The sequence below is a fragment of the Bos indicus x Bos taurus genome, chromosome 19 (genome assembly GCF_003369695.1).
Source record: "Bos indicus x Bos taurus breed Angus x Brahman F1 hybrid chromosome 19, Bos_hybrid_MaternalHap_v2.0, whole genome shotgun sequence".
Taxonomy (NCBI): Eukaryota; Metazoa; Chordata; class Mammalia; order Artiodactyla; family Bovidae; genus Bos; species Bos indicus x Bos taurus.
In genome coordinates, this window is record NC_040094.1 from 34,162,896 (window position 1) to 34,182,804 (window position 19,909).

The window sequence follows — 19,909 nt, forward strand, 5'->3', positions numbered from 1 at the left end:
GCCAGAAACTGCTGGGGAAAAAAGGGGCGGGGGGCTGGGGGTGGTATTAGAGTTAACAGTCTCATCATTGAGGGAAGCTGCTCTAGAAACCTTGAGGATTCTGTGTGACCCAATGTGGAAATATGGCCTTTGGGCATCAAAACCGTGGAACTGAGGCAAAGGAAAGAAAACGTGCTTTAACAATATCAACATTTATTATTAGGATGAGCCAAGGAAAAATTCAAAGATCGAGAAATTAAAATGAAGCCATTATGATTTTTCGGCCAAGAAACTGAATGAGGCAGATACAGGTGGACACGCAATCCCCAAGTCCCCCACCCCTAACCCCCAACCCCCGCGCACGTGTGCGCTTGGACTTCCCTGGTGGCTCAGACGGTAAAGCGTCTGTCTATGATGCGGGAGACCCGGGTTCAATCCCTGGGTTGGGAAGATCCCTTGGAGAAGGAAATGGCACCCCACTCCAGTACTATTGCCTGGAAAATCCCATGGACCAGAGGAGTCTGGTAGGCTACAGTCTATGGGGTCGCCAAGAGTCGGACACGACTGAGCGACTTCACGTTCACGTTTGAGGATTCCCTTGTGGCTCAGATGGTAGAGTCTGCCTGCCATGGAGGAAACCTAGGTTCCATCCCTGAGTTGGGAAGATCCTCTGGTGGAGGACACGGCAACCCACTCCAGTATTCTTGCCTAGAGAATCCCATGGACAAAGGAGCCTAGTAGGCTACAGTCCATGGGGTCGCAAGAGTCTGACATGACAGCGACTCGCACACTGTTCTCTCAGTGGCTTTATTTCTTTAGTCAAATGGAAGTGCTCAGAGGCAAGGGCTGTGTCATTCTTTGTATCACTAGTTTTAGTGCTCGACACACAGTCGTGATCTCTCAATGTGACCAAACTTCTTAGGTCCACAAACAGTCTACGATGCCAACTCCCACACCAAAGCAGAAAGGACTTGCCAAAGCAGGGCGGCGGCGCGGAGGATTCTGGGCGCCGTGGTCCCCGCCGGCTGCGCAGGCGCACTGCCGTCCGCGGCCGCTCCCGCCGCCGGCGCCATTGCTGGAAGCGCTCACGCCCTGCTCTGAGAGCGTCTTGTCCTCGGGCGGCCGCCAGGTATTAGTTGCCCTGGCGCCTGGCCGGGTCCCCCTCACCCCTCCCTCGGCGCTCGGCTCCCGGCGGCGTCGGGGGCGGGGCCGCTTCCGGTGGGGCCTCGGGCCTGGAGCTGACCCGCCCACCTCAGAGGCGGCCGGGGTCGGGCTACCTCAGAAGTCAGCGACCTGGAGGCTCTGGGAGAGGGAGCCGGGCTGGGCGGGGGCGTGACTGGACCCTCCCCTCTTCCCGCGGCTGCGCCTGGACTGAGGAAGAGTGGGCCGAGAAGGGCTTTGAGGGGAGCAGACGGGTTGGAAGAAGGAGAATCTCTCCGTCCTGGGTTTGGCAGCGTGGAAGTACTGGGGTTCGATAGCGGGAACCTGACAGGTGTCCCCCTCCTGCCTTTGGGAAGCGGAGGCAGCTTTTCCTGCCGGCGCAACTTCCAGATACGCAGCACAGGTTTTTTTGTCTGTTTGTTTTTGTTGCTGGGGCAACTTCAGTTCAGTTCAGTCGCTCAGTCGTGTCCGACTCTTTGCGACCCCGTGGACTGCAGCACGCCAGGCCTCCCTGTCCATCACCAACTCCCGGAGCTTACTCAAACTTGGAAGACCTTAGTTCCCCGACCAGAGCCTGACCTGGGCCAAGGCAGTGAAAGCCGGGAGTTCTAACCACTGGATCCCAGGGAATTCCCAGAATGCAGTATTATTAACTCTAGTCATGGTGCTGTGCATTGCAGCCCTGGTTGCTTATTTTATTTTATTTATTTAATTTTCTTGGCCGTTTCATGCAGCTTGTAGGAACTTAGTTCCCCAACCAGGATTGGAACCCGTACCCCTGCAGTGGAAGTGCTGTGTCTTAATCACTGGATTGCCAGGGAAGTCCCTTGGACTTAATTATTTTGCACCTGGAAGTTTGTACCTTTTCACCACCTTCACCAACTTCGCAGCTACCACCCCCACCCCGCCTCCCAAACCATCAATCTGTTCTCTGTATCTGGCAGTCTAGGGTGTTTGTTTTGTTTTTAGATTCCACATTTAAATGAGATCCTATGGTACCTAATTCACTTAGACTTAATCTTTTTTAATGTGGGGTAAGTTAGTAGTCCAGTTTCATGCTTTTGCAGGTCACTGTCCAGTTTTCCCAACACTATTTTTTGAAGAGACTGTTCTTTCCCTGTTGTATATTCTTGGTTCCTTTGTTATAAATTGCCCATTTGTGTGTGGGTTTATTTCTGTACTCTAATCTTTTCCATTAATCTGCATCTTTCACAAAATCATACTGTTTTCATTACTATAGCTTAGTGACATAGTTTGAAATCAGGAAGCATGATACCTCCAGCCTTGTTATTTCTCAAACTTGCTTTGGCAATTTGGGCTCTTTTGTGGTTCTGTACAAATTTAGTATTATTTGCTCAATTCTGTGAAAAATGCCTTGGGAATTTTGATGGATTTTGAATCTAATCTATAGATTACTTTAAGTAGTATGGACATTTTTAACAACGATAATTCTTCCAGGCTTTGAGCAGGGAACATCTTTCCACTTAATGTCTTCAAGTTTTCAATGTATGCAGGTCTGTCACTTTCTTGGTTAAATTCCTAAGTATTTCTTTTTTAGGCAATTGTAAATGAGATTGATTCTTAAATTTCTCTGTGGTAGTTCATTATTAGTGTATAGACGCACAACACACTTTTTTCGAAGTTAGTTTATTATTTATTTTTGGCTCTGCTGGATCTTCCTTGCTGTGCAAGTTTTTCTCTAGTGTGGCGAGCAGGGGCTACTCTCTGGTTGTGGGGCACAGGCATCTGATTATGGTGGCTTCTCGTGGCAGAGCATAGGATCTAGGGCTCTCGGGCTTCAGTAGTTGTGGCTCCCAGGCTCTAGAACATGGGCTCAGTAGTTGTGGTGCACGGGCTTAGTTTCTCCATGATATGTGGCATCCTCCTGGATCAGGAATCAAACCTGTGTTTCGTGCATTGCCAGGTGGATTCTTTACCACTGAGCCACCAGGGAAGTCTCGGATGTGGATTCTTAGTGAAAGTATATTATACGTGTAAAGGAGGGACATATTCAGCATAATTCAGCATAGATCCCTTTGGGCCTCCAAAGCCCTGCTGAGTGGTGAGAATGTCAAACTGCCCAGGAAGCTCTTATTCAAAAGTAGAATTTCACAAGGTATGGAAAACTCAATTCTCTCTGTGCTCCTGCCCTTTTATATGCCTTGCAGCATCATTCCGCAACTATGCATTTGTTAAGAAAATGTTTTCAAACCTCAAGCTCTTGTTTTCAAACCAAACTCAACATCAACAAGGCCGTATCTTTAACCAAAGACAAAAAGCAGAATCAGTGCCTCGGGTATCTGAACAAGATCTCTGCCACTTTGCTTCTGCACAGTGTAAAGCCTTTTTTAGGCATATAACATTTTCACTATAAGAGGACTACTGCTCAGTGCTTTGTGCACTGGATTCCACTTTGTCTTATATCGTTATTACTATCCTGCTCCTTATTGTTTGGTTTTGCCTGATATAGAAAGGATAGATAAAAGATCTATTTAAATGGGAGATTGAGAGAAGCATGTCAAGGTTTCTAATATCTTTGGAGTTGTGGTGTTCTTTTTACATGAAGCTGAGGTCTGTGAAACTGTTAGCAAATTGACTCTTCATAGGAAAGACAGGAAAAAAGAGATTATTAGATTATTTCATTGTTAGGTAAGGAGGTGATTGTGGCAAGGAAAGATTGAATTGTTTTATTTCACAACACACAGCAAGTTGATGTAATGGAAAAAGTGTGGGCATTATAAGTAGATTGATTTGGAATCCTACATGGCATTGTGTAAAATGGTTTAATTTTTCTAAGCCTCGATTTTCTCATATGTGAAATGGGAATGTAGTTTCCATTGGGTGATGTGAAGGTCATTGAGAAAGTAGTTTAAAAGCTGCTTGTACCATGTTTGATCTGCTAGCAGTGACTGCATTTAGTAGTATTAGGAGCTACACTAGTAAGAGTAGTATTCCCTCACTGATCTTGGGGATTAACTTGTAATTTTTAGAGAGGTCATACTTGTAATGTCAAGATTTCCCCTTAGTACATCTGAGATTTCCAAGGCAAGATTGGTTTTCATGGCTTATTTCTCTTTCTTAGATTTGTCTTTGCAGGACTCCCTTTTTCCAGAGAGGGGAACCCAGAGGAAGAGATTATGGCTGCTGTAGTTTTTTCAGTTGGACCTCTGGTAAGTTGGGGAAACCTCCTCTGATCTGACCTATTGTCCTGGTTTGAGAGCATGCCTACTTTTCTCAAAGTTGTGTGACTTCTCTACCTCACCCATACCCCTTTTGGTAACTGAATCAAATTGTTTGATCCATGAAAATTGGGTTCATCATAGTAAAGCTTGTAATCTATAGGGAGATTCACTATGCATATTGAAACAAATATCAAGACACCAGATCTCGCAAACAGTATATGCACTATCTTGAGATATGATAGGAAGTCTGGGAAATTTACTTATGATGTTAACTTTGTGTTGTTCCCAGGAAATTTCAGTTATTTATCCGATAGTAGAATGGAGTATTTTCCAATCGGAAAATTTTGTTTAGGAAACTGAAAAAAGAATATATGTACACATATGCGTACATACACACACCTTAATTCATAGGGACTGTTCCCCTTGTGCCCACTCTTAGTGTTCTCCTCTTTTCTACCCATTAAGAAGTGATCAAGCTTAATAGATGACATGGAGAGAAAGAAGATGTTTAAGACACAGTGCTTGGCTGTAGGGAGCTTACAGTCTCACTGAGGTAAGGCTTACAAAAGAAACAGTTACATAATTTATTTAGGTGAATGACAGTTGTTGACCAGTATGATAAAGTTGATGAGTGATATGTAAGAAAAGAAATGGGATATTAGTATGGGCTAAATCAGTCATGGAAAGCCCAGGAAGATGGTTAGATTTAAGCTGTGACCCAATTACAAGTGGGATTTAAATTGTCATAAATTAATTGTGAGGGTACTTCAGATGAGAAGGCAAGGCTCTGAGGCAGAGAACAGTGAGTGAGCTAGTGATTCAAGATAGATATTTGAGAAAGATAGGATTGAAATTTAGATATTTCCATGTTTCTTAGATCTTGTTTCTCTGAAGACTTTTAAGTGTATACATGCATGTGTGAGTGTTTGGGTGTGTTTGAGGTGGGTAGTAATGTGATTAAAGCCGTGTTTTAGAAGTGACTTTTTAAATAGGAGAGACAGAAGAAAAGTAGTCCCAATATAATTTGTTATAGTAATGATTCATAATAACCTGTAGTGGTGATCTTTTATTCTTGATAGCAAAAATATATAACATGTAAATAGTCCTTAAGACAAATCCTTGGAAAGATAAAATGAAAAAGTGTTTCACTTTATTAGTAGATCTAAAGTATTTGTCTAGTATAGGCCTGATCAAACCCATCTCTAATTATCAGAAGTTGAGCTCACATCATCATTGATTTTCTAGAAGCTGAATATTTGTATTTTTAACATAAGAACTTAGAAGAACTAAGATGACATTTTTCTCAATGAAATTTAAAAATAGTTCTGTTACCCTTAATTTTTTAAAATGGCACAAGATCCAAAATCAGTAAGTACTACTAGAAGGTATAGTAAAATTTAATTTAATTTATAAAATCAGGTCCTTATAGGTATACAGTATCTTAAGGTTTGGAAGAAAACAGTGTTGTGAGAGGTCCCTGAAATATTTCCCGAATGAGTATGGAGACATGCCCTCCAACCCCCAGGCATGGTAATGATTTTCCAACTGTAGAAAACAGGTGTTAGTAGCGTTTGAATATTATTCTTGAGTAAGATAGATAATTTTTGAGAAACAGACTTCATCCTCATAGGAAAAAGAACTATGTGGCATCTAATACCCCTTATATGTTTATTTTTGTTTTGATAGATTATTTGTTAGAGCCTTTAAAATCTATACAGTTATATCTTTTTCAGTCTTCTGTGTGTCATTGTCTCAAACAAAATGGAAGAAAGTTATGATTGGATGTTGCTATGGACCTTAATTTCATCCCTAAATAAAACAGTAGAAGAGGTGTATATACACCACATCTGCGGTGGACTGGTGGTGCTTGTTGAGGTGTGCTGTCTGTAACAGGTAGCCAGTCATGGAGTGATCTTATTCTGTGTCCCCTCAGAGTCCTCAAGTTTTCCAGCCAGAGGAAGATCTTCACCTTCAGGCAGAAGAGCCAGAATTGGTAAAGGTAATACTTTGCGTTGTATCTTAAGGGGAATGAAGTGACAGCTCCTCTTTTACTGCCCTAATTCTTAATGTTCCAATACCATTGCAGGTTCACCATGCATACCATCTTGCTTGACCAGTATAGTAACCCCAGGGCTAGTAGCAGCAATTTGACAGATTTTGTTTCTCTTAGTGGTGGCAGCCCTAATTTGACAGGTGGTCTTGTTATAATTCCTGATGAAAAAGTAGCCTGTGTCACATACTTCACTTCTTGCCTACAGAGGCTCAATTATCTGATTCCATCTTATTACTGTGCAAACTGGATGTTTGCATAGGAAAAGAAGGGCAAGGGTTGACTCTCTTTATTTACTAGTCTCTAGGAATCCTCCAAAGTTGATCAATGAGTATCCTTTTAGTTTTTTAATGAAATAATAATTTTAAATATATTAGATATTTTTTAAATCCATTACAGTTATTGTTCTTATTGATGCTCAAGTCTTCCCATGTTTGGCTAGTGGGAGCCTCTTTAAGTTGTCTCCAATGTCTTACATATTGTCCTGATAGTCTTTGAGAGTTTCCTCGCTTTTAATTGTGACAGAAAGTTCCAGGTCCTTGTTTCCTTTAGTGGAATCTGTAGAGGTCACAGTCTAAACTGCATAAAAGTACCTTTTTGGTTATCGTTTCTAGACCTTTTCAGTGGACAAAGCTAGGAAGTATAATGGGATATTTTCCTTAAACTACTTAATGAGTTTATACCAATATTTCCAATTCAGTTTTGAATTTCTGGAGTTTATACATAATCTCATTGATATTGAATCTATATGTTCTTTCTCCCACGTCAGATTTATTAGCTCTGAATGATACTAGTGTTCTAATTTGCTTTATCCAACACTGCACACACAATGTGGGTAAATGCTGTGGCTCAGATGGTAAAGAATCTGCCTGCAGTGCAGAAGACCTGGTTTGATCCCTGGGTAGGGAAGATTCCCCTGGAGTAGGAAATGGCAGCCCTGGACCAGTATTCTTGCTGGGGAATTCCATGGACAGAGGAGCCTGGCGGGCTACAGTCCATGGGGTGGCAAAAGAATCAGACATGACTGAGCAACTAACACACACACACAGTTACAAAATAGCTTAGCATTTCCATCACTGCCACCAGCAATAGGATTATTTGCTGAAAATGTGCTGTTTTTTACAATTCTTTTTCTCCTCAGAATATATCTCTCAAGAGATATACAGAAAAATTACTGTCTTTTAAAGATGCTCAAAATAGTTCCTCTCTGATGAATGTGTATGCTACCAGTTGATTTCATCTTACTTTTAATTTTTAGGAATTGCTTTTTTAAATTTAGCTTTTCTTTTATAATAATATAAAGTATTTGTATGGATCAAAAGTCAAATCTACAAGGCAGGAACTATTCAAGGAAATCTAGCTTCTGTTCCAGTTCTCTTCACTCTATTTCCTCCTCCCTCTAATAGGTAACCATTAAAACAATTTTATAGCTCGTTCTTTGATTTTTTTTTTACAAGATGCATATATGTATATTTTATAACCTGACCGAAAAAGCTCCTCAAGTTCCCATGATTTCTTATTTTTCTTTCTCAGACAGCTTATAATATTCTATAACTACAATCTGAATGATAAACTATGTATTTTATTAAGCCATATTTTATAGAATAGAACTGAAAAAAGTTGATAATATGCATAAGGCAGAATTTTAAGGAAGGAAATATTTGGGTGGAAACTGCTAGTTTTCTTCCCCAGTTTTGTATGTATTAATCTACCTAATAGGTCTAACTGTATAGTCCCCTGAGGGATCTCTGTATTTATTTCAGGAATCAGTGACATTTAAAGATGTGGCTGTAGACTTCACGTTGGAAGAATGGAGGTTGATGGACCCTACACAGAGGGACCTGCATAAGGATGTGATGCTAGAGAATTATAGGAATCTTGTCTCCTTGGGTAAGGATAAGCTCTGTGCGTATGTACCTGCCACTGGACCAGATTTACTGAAGATAATAGATTCTCTAAAATACTTAACTGAATTTTGGGTTAGAATTTAAGCATTAAAATCTCAGTCTTAGGTGCATATTGTTAGGAGTTATATTGTCTCTTGCTCTTAACTCAATGGTCTGCCAATTGTAGAGTAAGAAATATGTACTTCATTGTAATCTTAGAGAGTGTTGACAGTCCCTCTGATTGAGGACTAAAGTTTTTTCCAGTCATTTCAAGAGTAAAAGTTATCAGTGCCTCTAGAAAGAATGAACAAATCTGTTTATTTTCTTTCTAAACAGATTATTTCCAAACCTAGGATTACAGTCCAGAGCTTCTTTGAGGTACCTTTGTAATTCTCTACAACACTGCTGTGCAGTAGGATATTCTCCTGTGATGGGAATTTGCTGCATCTGTGCTGTCCAGTATGACAAGCAGTAGACACTGTGGCTACTGAGAACTTGAAATCTGGCTAGTAAAATGAAAAACTGAATTTTAAATTATATATAATTTTAACTAATTTAAATTCAGAGTTAAGTAGCCATAGGTGGCTCTTGGCAGCTGCCTTGGAGAATGCACCTCTAGAACTTCTCATAGCAACTCCACACAGGAGATAAAGAGCAGTTAACCCTGGTTCTTGCTCATAGGCACAATCAAATCCTATTCATTTTTCTCTGAGCAGGGCTTGCAATTTCCAAACCAGACATGATATCTCATTTGGAGAATGGAAAAGGACCATGGGTGGTAGTGAGAGAAATTTCAAGAACCCCCTTTTCGGGTGAGTTAATAAGAAACTGGAGGATGAGATTTATTTAAAGTCAGTAGATCTTGGATGGAGCAGAATATTTGAAATATCTGGGGGGTATCTTTGTTCAAAGCTGTCTCAGAGGAAAATATTCTCCCCATCTCATCCTCTCTCCTTACGCCTCCCTCCTGCCTTTTCTTCCTCTCTCCCTTTTTCTCTCCTTTTCCTTCTCCCTCATCTCTGCCCTGTACTTGTAGTCCCCATCCCATCCTATTTTATTTTCTTGGGAGCATGATTTTCATAATTGTTCTTTCATTTCTTCTTCATTCTTTCAATTCTCTCCTCTCCAGTTAACTTTATATTTTTCTCATTTGTTTAACTGCTGTGTATCTGATATCTCTTCTTTCATTTTCCTGAAAGTGCTTTCTTAAGGATCATCACTGATTTCTTTTAAGCTAAACCTGTTGACTGATTATTTAACTTTGTTCACTTACAAGCCTGCTGAACCCCCCTCCACTCTTCCAAGATCTTAACTTATTGAGAATATGAATAAATCATTTGAGAATCAAAATACAGTATTTATCTATTTAACCAATATTTACCTTTTTAACTAAGATTATTTTTCTTCTACTTAAAGAACACTGTTCAATACTCTCTTTTATTCAGATATGCTGGTGTCATATTCTCTCCATTTTTCTTTTTCCCTAAAAAAAATCCTGTCACCTTAATTCATTTAGATATTTAAATCATCTAGGTTTTAGTCCTTGGGTTCTAGAGTGGTCTTTTTTGGTGACCCTGAGTTCAGACCTGTGTCTCATCCTGTGAATTCATTGAAACTTCTACTTGAGTTTTAAAATCCTCAAACCATTTCTTTTTTCATAAAACCATTTTACTAACCACAGATTTTGATTCCATTTTTTTTAAATTTAGATGTGATTACTTGGAAATAAAAATTTTCAAGAAGTTTGAAAGTGTTTTAAAAAGTAAAATATTAAGTTTGCTTATACAAATAAATTATAAGACCACAACCACCCAGTATAATTGTTTAAGAAAATTTTGAAACTGTCAGAAATTTTCTTAAGACCCATAAAAAGGTTGCAGAACTACTCTTGATAAAAGTAATTGTCGTTATTTGTAATATTCACAACTATATTAATTTTGACTAGTTCAGCCTACTTTCTGAAAAATCAGTGTCTTCCATAAATGTTCTGTAAAAAGATACAGAAAAGAATATTTTTTAAAAAATAACATATTAATGTATAACTGAATCACTTTGCTGCACAACAGTAATTAATACAACATTGTATAATAAATAAACTGTACTTAAATAGTTAAATACAATTTTTAAAATCTAAATTGAGAGCAAAAAAAAAAAAAAAAAAAGATACATATGAAGACTTGAAGCTATTCTGACAAGGAAATGTCAGAGAAAGCCCTCTCAGAAAAGCTAGTGAACAAATAATGAGAACAAGTGGGAAGTGTTGTTGGGGGTGAATGTCTGGTTTGTGGAGTAAATGGGAATCAAGGAAGTAGTTACAGCTTTTGAAGAACCTCTCTAAAGAATTTGACTCTAAAAGGAATGGGAAAAGGAAGAAATATTTGAGAAACTTGGATTGTAGAAGGGTTACTGGGAATAAATTTTTTTTAATAGGAAGAAAACTCCTTGAATTACTGCTATGGTTCTTTGCTCAATCAGCCACCCTTAACCCTACCCCCTTCTTCCTAGAAAATAAGGCCAATCTGCAAGCAGTTAAAAACATATGTTCATTATCAATTCAAGCTTCCCTTTTGTTATCCTGTTAGTACAATCTCCTCAACCTAGGAAATAGGAGTCATTTGAGTTTTCTTTTTTTCCTCCCAGAGTTGGAGACCAAACCTACAACCAAGAATACGATACCAACAGAGGATTTTTCTAAAAAACATTTATCACAGGATGCCATTGTAGAGAAACTCACAGAGAATGGTCTATGGGACCCCATAATGGGAGGATTATGGAAATGGGGCGACAGGATACTGAGACTGCAGTATAGTCAGCAGAGTCCTGTAGGCCAAAAAACAGTTAAACCCAAGAAAATCCCCACTATTCAGAAAGGCTTTGAGTTTGGAACTGTTCTTCTTCCAGAACCAGAAGTTATCACAGAAGAGCCCCATGGCAAATACCAAACACATGATGGAAATTTTACAGAGGGTTTAGATTTGATCACAGATACCCATCTGAGGAAGGAAATTTGCAAGGATACAGAAGGCAGCAAAGTCACAAGCCCTGCCTCAGAACTCACTTTAGAGAAAAAACCCAATAAGAAAGAAAAACCCTATAAATGTAGTACATGTGAAAAGGCCTTCCGTTACAGGTCATTACTCAATCAACATCAGAGAACTCACACTAAAGAAAAACCTTATGAATGTAATGAATGTGGGAAAATGTTCAGCCAGCCTTCTTATCTTAGTCAACATAAAAAAATTCACACTGGAGAAAAACCCTATAAATGTAGTGAATGTGGAAAGGCTTTCATTGCTTCTTCATCACTTATGGTGCATCAGAGAATTCATACTAAGGAGAAACCTTATCAATGCAATGTCTGTGGAAAATCTTTTAGCCAGTGTGCGCGCCTTAATCAGCACCAGAGAATTCAAACTGGAGAGAAGCCCTATAAATGTAGTGAATGCGGGAAAGCTTTTAGTGATAAATCAAAACTTGCAAGACATCAGGAAACTCACAATGGAGACAAACCCTACAAATGTAATGATTGTGGGAAAGCCTTTAGGAATAAGTCATATCTTAGTGTACATCAGAAGACCCATACTGAAGAGAAACCATATAAATGCAATGAGTGTGGAAAATCTTTCAAGAATACCACAATCTTTAATGTTCATCAGAGAATTCATACTGGAGAGAAGCCCTTTAGGTGTAATGAATGTGGCAAAGCCTACAGAAGTAATTCCAGTCTTATTGTGCATATCAGAACTCACACTGGGGAAAAACCCTATGAATGTAGTGAATGTGGGAAGGCATTCAATCGTATAGCAAATTTCACAGAACATCAGAGGATTCATACTGGAGAAAAACCCTATAAATGTAATGAATGCGGGAAAGCATTTATTAATTATTCATGCCTTAGTGTACACCACAGAATGCATACAGGAGAGAAACCTTATAAATGTAATGAATGTGGAAAGGCCTTCATGCGTTCTTCATCTCTAATTATACATCAGCGAATTCATACTGAGGAGAAACCTTATCTCTGTAATGAATGTGGGGAATCTTTCAGAATAAAATCACACTTAACTGTACATCAGAGGATTCATACTGGAGAGAAACCATATAAATGTACTGACTGTGAGAGGGCATTTACCAAAATGGTAAATCTTAAGGAACACCAGAAAATTCACACTGGTGTGAAACCCTACACATGCTACAACTGTGGAAAATCCTTCAGAACTAAGTCATACCTTATTGTACATCAGAGGACCCACACTGGAGAAAAACCATATAAATGTAATGAATGTGAGAAAGCTTTCACTAATACATCACAGCTTACTGTGCATCAGAGAAGGCATACTGGAGAGAAACCCTATAAATGTAATGAATGTGGGAAGGTTTTCACAAGTAACTCAGGCTTTAATACCCATCAAAGGACACATACCGGGGAGAAGCCATTTAAATGTAATGACTGTGGCAAAGCATTTAGCCAGATGGTACACGTTACAGAACATCAGAAAATCCATAGTGGAGAGAAACCCTATAAATGTGATGTCTGTGGAAAAGCCTTCAGGAGAGGTTCATACCTTACAGTTCATTGGAGGACACATACTGGAGAAAAACCTTACACGTGTAAGGAATGTGGGAAAGGTTGTATTACTCTATCACAGCTAACTCTGCACCAGAGAATTCATACCGGGGAGAGGCCCTATAGATGTGAAGAATGTGGAAAAGCCTTCAGAACTAACTCAGACTTCATTGTGCATCTGAGGATGCACACTGGAGAAAAACCCTATAAATGTAGTGAATGTGGAAAAGCCTTTAGGAGTAGCTCCAGCCTTACTGTACATCAAAGAACACATCAGAGAGAAATTCAGTTAATATAGAGAACAGCAAATCATTGTTCAGACAGTAACAAGAATCTTATAAACTGTATATTTTATGAATGTGGGAAAACATCCAGGAGCAATCACCAGAAAATACACACTGAAGAGACGCTTTATAAGAATGTAGAAAAGTAGTTGGTCATCTTAAATCTTAGAAATTATAAGAAAATTCATAATAAAAAGGGCATGTGAAAACCTTCATCCAAATTTCATATTTTATTCATTTAACAAGTTGTCTTCAATGATTGCTTATATATATATTTATATATATATTCCTATTGGCCTGTCTATATTTCTTATGAATCTGGAGGTGCTCTTAATGTATTTGAGTTATTAATCCTTTCTCATGTGTGTTCCAAATGTTTTTCTTAACCTAGTATTTGCCTTTGTATTTTTTATATAGTAAAAGATTGTAAGTCTTTAATTCTTTATAGTAAAACATCTTTTCCTTTTTATATTCCTAATTTACTTAGTTAAAAGGACCCATGTAATCCCCAGGTTATATATAATCTCTTAGATTTGTTTCTGAGATTTTTATAATTTTATTTTTTACCTTGAGGTCTTAATCCATCTGGACTAGATGGCTGTTCATAGAAAAACAACTCCAAGTGCATTAACCTATAACAATGTTATGAACCTAAATAAATAGTACTCAGGGAAGTACATGTTAAAACAACCCATGAGATGTTACTTCCACTTCATGGAGTTGGCAGAAATTAAGAGATATTTTGCTAGTGGAGTTTGGTAAACCATGTGCTCTTACAAAACGGTTATATCAACTTATATTTCCACTTGCAATCCAGCTATATATTTTTTAGATTTTTAAAATGTTTAAAGGCATTTTGACCCAGCAGTCTCACTTTGAGAATTTGCTGCACAGAAATAGTAGCATCAGTGCAAAAGTATATGCATTAGTAAGGATGTTTGTTAAAGTATTATTTATAGAGACAGAGATGAAACCCAGCTGGAGACAAAGTGAATGCCAACTAATTGGGGAATGGGTGAATTAACTGTTATATAGCCATACCATGGAACAACATGAGAGTAATTTTTTAAATGAGTTATATTTACACTAGTTGACTAAAAGGTGTTTCCTCAATTTTTTGGTAAGTGCTTTATTACAGAGATGTATATGTACAAAATTTCATTTTTGTTAAAGTAATGATCACATGCATTTATGTGTATATGTGTGCATGTGATTAGATGAGCATGGAAACAGGTAGCAAGAATATACACCAAGCTGTTAATATTGGTTACCTCGAAGGGAGGGAGGGAAGGAGAAGCGTAAGATAAGTGCTGGGAAAGACAAGGATAACAGAAAAATGTAAATGCAATGTATATGGTATAAAACTACTATGTGTAAACATTTGATAACCATGAATGAAGGGATGGTCTCCAAAAAGTTAATGACATTCATTTCAGATTTTTTTTAGAATCCAGTGTTTTTTTATTTGTTTTACCTTTCTCTGTTTTTCCATATTTTTCAGTTTTTCTTTCCAGTGAGTATGTAATATTTATGTAAACATGAAAACCTATTTTTCTGTGAAGCTAATTTTTTTTTCCCTGTGGACACCTGTCATGTCCCAGGAATTACCCTGGATGCTGAGTATACCTTGGCAGGGCAGGAGTGATCATGGATCTTAAGAGCTTGGGAACTGGTTTGGATGCTGCCTAGATTCCAAAGAAATTATCCAGCATTTCACCACCACCCTTCACTCTCTCAGTTTCATTTGAAGCAGGTAATAGAAATTTCCGGTAGATGCAAAATATATCCAAGAATATCTGGAACTTGTGTCCAGGTTATAGACCAGAAGGCTTGCAAGCCTCAGGACAAGTTCCACTTTCAACATGGCACTGAAGGAGATCACAGTGGTGAAAAGGTCTGTGTACAGCCCCACACAACATTTCATTACTGATGTATAGAGAGGGAAACAGCCAAGGACTCCCAAGTCCATTTTAAAGTATTAGAAATACTTTCCAATACTTAGTATTGGAAATACTAAGAGAGTCGTGCAGTCAAAATGGGAACCTAGAGGCTGTAATCCTGGTCCCAGAAGGCCCTAACAGACCGTGGACCTGACCCCTGAAAAGGACAAGGCATGTAGGGCAACACTTTTAATGGAGACTGAAGGAAAGTCAGATACCCTCTCACAATGTTGTGAAGGGGATCTCGGGTGAGTGATGGGAACTGTCTCCCTAAAATGAATTTGACGTTGTGGTTAAAATGACTATTTTGATTGAATTTTAATAGTGAAATTTATTAACTATTACTAGATGTGTCGTCTTTGGACAAAACGTACCACTTCCTGATTGGAAAGTTTTGAGGGTCTAACCTTGAAATACTACCCTTAAAAAACTATATTGTCAAACAGTCTGCATGACTTGATAAACTGTGTTGGCTGTTCCTTTCTGCCTTCAACCCCTCATCACACCTATACCCTGTCTGCCTTACCTCCCCAAGAAAGGAGCTAAGCAGTAAGGTCAGCAGGTTAAAGTGACATAAGAACTGAAAGATGTCCATTGGATTTGGGTGCAGAGATAATGCAGGACACCTTTACTAGAGCAGTTCCATGAACTGGAAGGTTCCAGAGCCTGGTTCCAGTGTGTAGTGTTATCACGTTAGAGGTTTAATCTGCATCACCTTATGCTCTACTGATGTTGAGTCCCTTTCTAGGTGTTTACTGGCTTCTTGAATATCCTCTTTTGAGAAGTGCCATTCAAGACTCTCCCATTTTTAAATTGATAACTCTTTCTGGTTATTTGCAGGTTATTAGAATATCTTTCTATATTCTAGATATAGTTTTCTTTCAGTTCATGTCTGCATGGTGTGTTAGGCAGAATTCTAAATTGCTCCCTAAACTTCTGGCCCCTGGTATGCAAGAGGTTCCCAGTTGCTCAGTCAAACACTAATCTAGGTACTTTTGTGAAGGGATTTTGCAAATATAACTGAAGTCCCAAATCAGTTGACTCAGAATAATGAAATTACCCTCAGTGGGCCAGACCAAATCAGTTGAGGTCTTAAAAAGTGTGGGGCTCCTCCTGGTGAGTGAGATTGGGAATATGAGGGGGAGTCAGTGTGAGCCATGTTCTTCATTGCTGACCTTGAAGACAGAGGGGCCACATGACAGGAATGTGCACTCTGTAGGACCTGAGAGCAGCTTGTGACTGAGCCCAGCAAGGAAACAGGAATATCAGTCCTGCAACTTCAAGGAGCTGAATTTTGCTAACAAGTTGATTTAGCTCAGAAATGGATTCTTCCTCAGCCTTCAGACAAGAATCAACCCAGCTGACTCATTGATTTCAGCCTTTGAGACCTGAGCAGAGAATCCAACCTCACTGTGCTTGAACTCCTGACCCACAGAGCTGTGGGCTAATAAACAGTTGTTGTTTTAAGCCACTGTTTCCATTAATGTGTTATGCAGCAGTAGAAAGCAAATATACGCAATATATGTCTTTCTCCTATTTTTTACTTTTAACCTAATCTGTGACCTTATATTTACAGTATGTCTCCTGTAAGCAGTACCCATTTAGGGTCTTATCTAGTCTGACAATCTCTGTAGTTTAATTAGTGAGTGTAATCCATTTTCATTTCATGTAATTACTCATTGGGTGTAAGTCTGCTTGTGTTACCTTGTTTCTTCCATTTCTCCTTTATTGCTTTTCTTTGTATTAATCAAATATGCTTCATTATCTCATATTCTATTCAACTTAATTATACATTCAGTTATTATTTTGGTTGCTACCCTAGAGCAGCAGGACTATTTTCATAATCTAAGGCATTATTTACTTTTCTCATTCTCATTTTTCATACTCATTTTCTCATGAGTATAGATTACTGTTTTTCGGAAGCTGCATGGCATGAGATATTGCAAAATATTCAATGCAAAAGAAGATCTCAGAATTCAGCTGTCTTCTATTGAGCCATTGTTACTGAGTGAACTGTGTCCCTCACCCCTCAAATTCATGTGCTGAGACTCTGACTCCCAAGTGCCCAAGAATGTCTGCTTTAGGACATAGGCCCTTTAAAGAGGTGATAAGTTAAAAGCCACCCTTCTACAAGGAGGCTTTCCTTGTGGCTCAGATGGTAGAGTCTGCCTGCAGTGCAGGAGACCCAGGTTCGATCCCTGGGTCCAAAAGATCCCCTGGAGGAGGGCATGGCAGTCCACTCCAGTATTATTGCATGGAGAAGCTCATGGACAGAGAAGCCTGGTGGGCTACAGTCCATGGGGTCGCATTGAGTCAAATACGACTGAGCGACTAACACAAGTTAAGATGAGGCTGTTAGGGTGGCTCCTAAATACAGTCTGACTGGTGTCCTTAAGAGGAAACATGATGGACAGAGAGTCCACCAGCAGTGCACACTCAAAGGGACACCCATGTGAAGAGGCCACAGGAGGGTAGCTACCAGCAAGCCAAGGAGAGGGGCCTCGGGAGAAACCAGCCTTGCAGACACCTGGCTCCTGGACTTCTATCCCCAGAACCTTGAGTAGATAAACTGCTGTCATTTAAGCCATTTCATCTGTGGTGCTTTTGTTACAGCAGACCTCGGAAACTATTCCAGTCAGGCATTAAGAGAGATTTGCAAAAAATTTCAAACACCACCACTCTTAGCACTAATTTTTTGTTTTGAAGATTTTTTTTTCAAAAATATTTTTCAATATCATATTGTAAGTTTAGTATTTTTAAATCAATAAAACAGTAAACATTTTTCCGATTTTAGTTTCAAATACAATAAATATTGATATAATTTATAAAAATAAAAAGTCTTTGGTTTCCTTAATTTTTAAAATTGTAAGGTTGTCCTAATATTGAAACATCTGAAAAATCATTACCCCTAAAATGTCTTTGACTCATTGGAGCACTCTTGAAATTAGTATTTCAATATTTCAAAGCAATGAAGAAAAATAATGGTCTAATTCCCTTGATACTCTGCCTTTTGTTCCATTGTAGCCATATATTTTATTTCTGTTTTAAACTCCAAAAGATATTATTATCACTATGTTAAACAGTGTTTACTCATATTTATTCACATATTTGCCTATTCCTGTGTTCTTAGTTCTTCCCAGACTTTCCTTATTCTAACTGGATCATGTTCCCTTTGCCTGGTTATCAGAGCATCCAGTGACTTATCTCAGCTTTTGTCCTTACTGTTTCTTTCTTTCTTTTTTTTTTTTTTTTTTGTATATTTACTTTGCATTCATTTAGGTAGGATATTTTCATTGGGATAAGGGTTCTAATCTGACGTTTGCTTTTCATTATAGCTAGTTTTGGGGATCTTTTTCATAACCTAAAATAAAATGGCATTCCACTGTCTCTCACTGTGGTCCATGTCTCTCTTAAAGCTTCTTCTATCTCCCATCTCTTTCTTCTCTGTGTGCATCAAACTATATACCTCCACTGTCTTAATCTGCTAATAAACCCACATTTTGAATTTTTAACTTTAGTCAGATTTTATTTCTGGAATTTTTGTCCTCTCTTTATATGGATTGTAGGTATCTGCTGAAATTCTCCATTCTTTTCTCCTGAATATATTAATAATATTTATTTCAAGTCCTGGACAGTTAACTACGGTAGCTACACTTTGGAACCTACTCCTATGTCTGTTGTTTTTGTTGCTATCTAGTCAGCTGTTATCTTTTTTTTTTTAATGGAGGATATTTGCTTTATATGATTTTTTAATACACCTACTCAATATTAGTAAAATATTTCATTTGACGCCAGCTATTGTAAGTATAAAAATTGCAGAGATCCCTGGTTTATCTTCCTCTAGAGAGGATAAGGTTGTATTTTAACAGAGTACTAGTGGATCACGTTCGGAGAATGCAATGGCAACCCATTCCAGTACTCTTGCCTGGAAAATCCCATGGACAGAGGAGCCTGGTGGGCTGCAGTGCAAGGGGACACGACTGAGCAACTTCACTTTGACTTTTCACTTTCATGCATTGGAGAAGGAAATGGCAACCCACTCCAGTGTTCTTGCCTGGAGAATCCCAGGGACGGGGGAGCCTGGTGGGCTGCCATCTATGGGGTCACACAGAGTCAGACATGACTGAAGTGACTTAGCAGCAGCAGCAGCAGCAGTAGATCACGTTAAAGTTGGTCTGTCTCAGTTTTGTCCTTGCTCTAGAGCATGGTTCTCCTGGAGTCACAGCGCAAGCTCCAAGGCCCTTACCAAGCCCTTCTCACTTGGTAGAGCTTGATCTTGAACTGTAATCTCTATCTTCCCTGTACTGTGCCAGCTGCTGAAATCAGCTCATCCATTTAAACTTTCCTAACCTCACTTTCCCTGGTGGCTTCCCCAGTGGCTCAGAGAGTAAAGAATCTGCCTGCAATGCAGGAGACCTGAATTCGATTCCTTGGTTGGGAAGATCCCCTGGAGAAGGAAATGGCAACCCACTCCAGTATTCTTGCCTGGAAAATCCCATGGACAGAGGAGCCTTGCGGGCTACAGTCCATGGGGTCGCAAAAAGTCAGACACAACTGAGCAACTAACACACACAACCTCACCTTAAAAAGGTGCTGCTTTTTACAGGGTTTCTCTCGTTTCACAGCTTGGAAGTCAGCTAAAGGTTTGAGGGGAAGTAACTGTAAACCTTTCTCCTCTAGGATATCACCCCTTTGTCTCCCAGCAACACCCCTAAATTCTGACAGTAAGAGCGGAATTTTCTCCCTGCGCTCCATAAACAGAGGAAAAGCCAGGTAAATGTAAGCCCAGCTCCTATACTTCATTTCTGTCCAGGATCTAAGTTGATGTCCATCAGCTTTTGTTCAGTCACTCAGTACTGA

The 19,909-nt window shown here is 39.2% G+C and overlaps 1 protein-coding gene across 4 annotated transcripts in view; it reads left to right on the forward strand.

Annotated features, from left to right (window-relative positions):
• The window catches only part of LOC113877943 (zinc finger protein 624), a 33,014-nt gene extending 16,498 nt beyond the window's left edge, over positions 1 to 16,516 (forward strand). Inside the window, exons 1-7 of one of the 4 annotated variants that reach the window (XM_027518637.1) lie at positions 1,034 to 1,108; positions 4,223 to 4,310; positions 4,788 to 4,875; positions 6,256 to 6,321; positions 8,136 to 8,262; positions 8,975 to 9,070; positions 10,899 to 16,516. In XM_027518637.1, coding sequence (XP_027374438.1) covers positions 8,193 to 8,262; positions 8,975 to 9,070; positions 10,899 to 13,123 — 2,391 coding nt within the window. In that variant the 5' untranslated portion in view covers positions 1,034 to 1,108; positions 4,223 to 4,310; positions 4,788 to 4,875; positions 6,256 to 6,321; positions 8,136 to 8,192 and the 3' untranslated portion in view covers positions 13,124 to 16,516. Of the gene's footprint in view, positions 1 to 875; positions 1,109 to 1,191; positions 1,544 to 4,222; positions 4,311 to 4,787; positions 4,876 to 6,255; positions 6,322 to 8,135; positions 8,263 to 8,974; positions 9,071 to 10,898 lie in introns of those variants that run through there. The other 3 variants (XM_027518638.1, XM_027518636.1, XM_027518640.1) reach the window with 3 other exon arrangements.
• Positions 16,517 to 19,909: the final 3,393 nt, after the last annotated feature.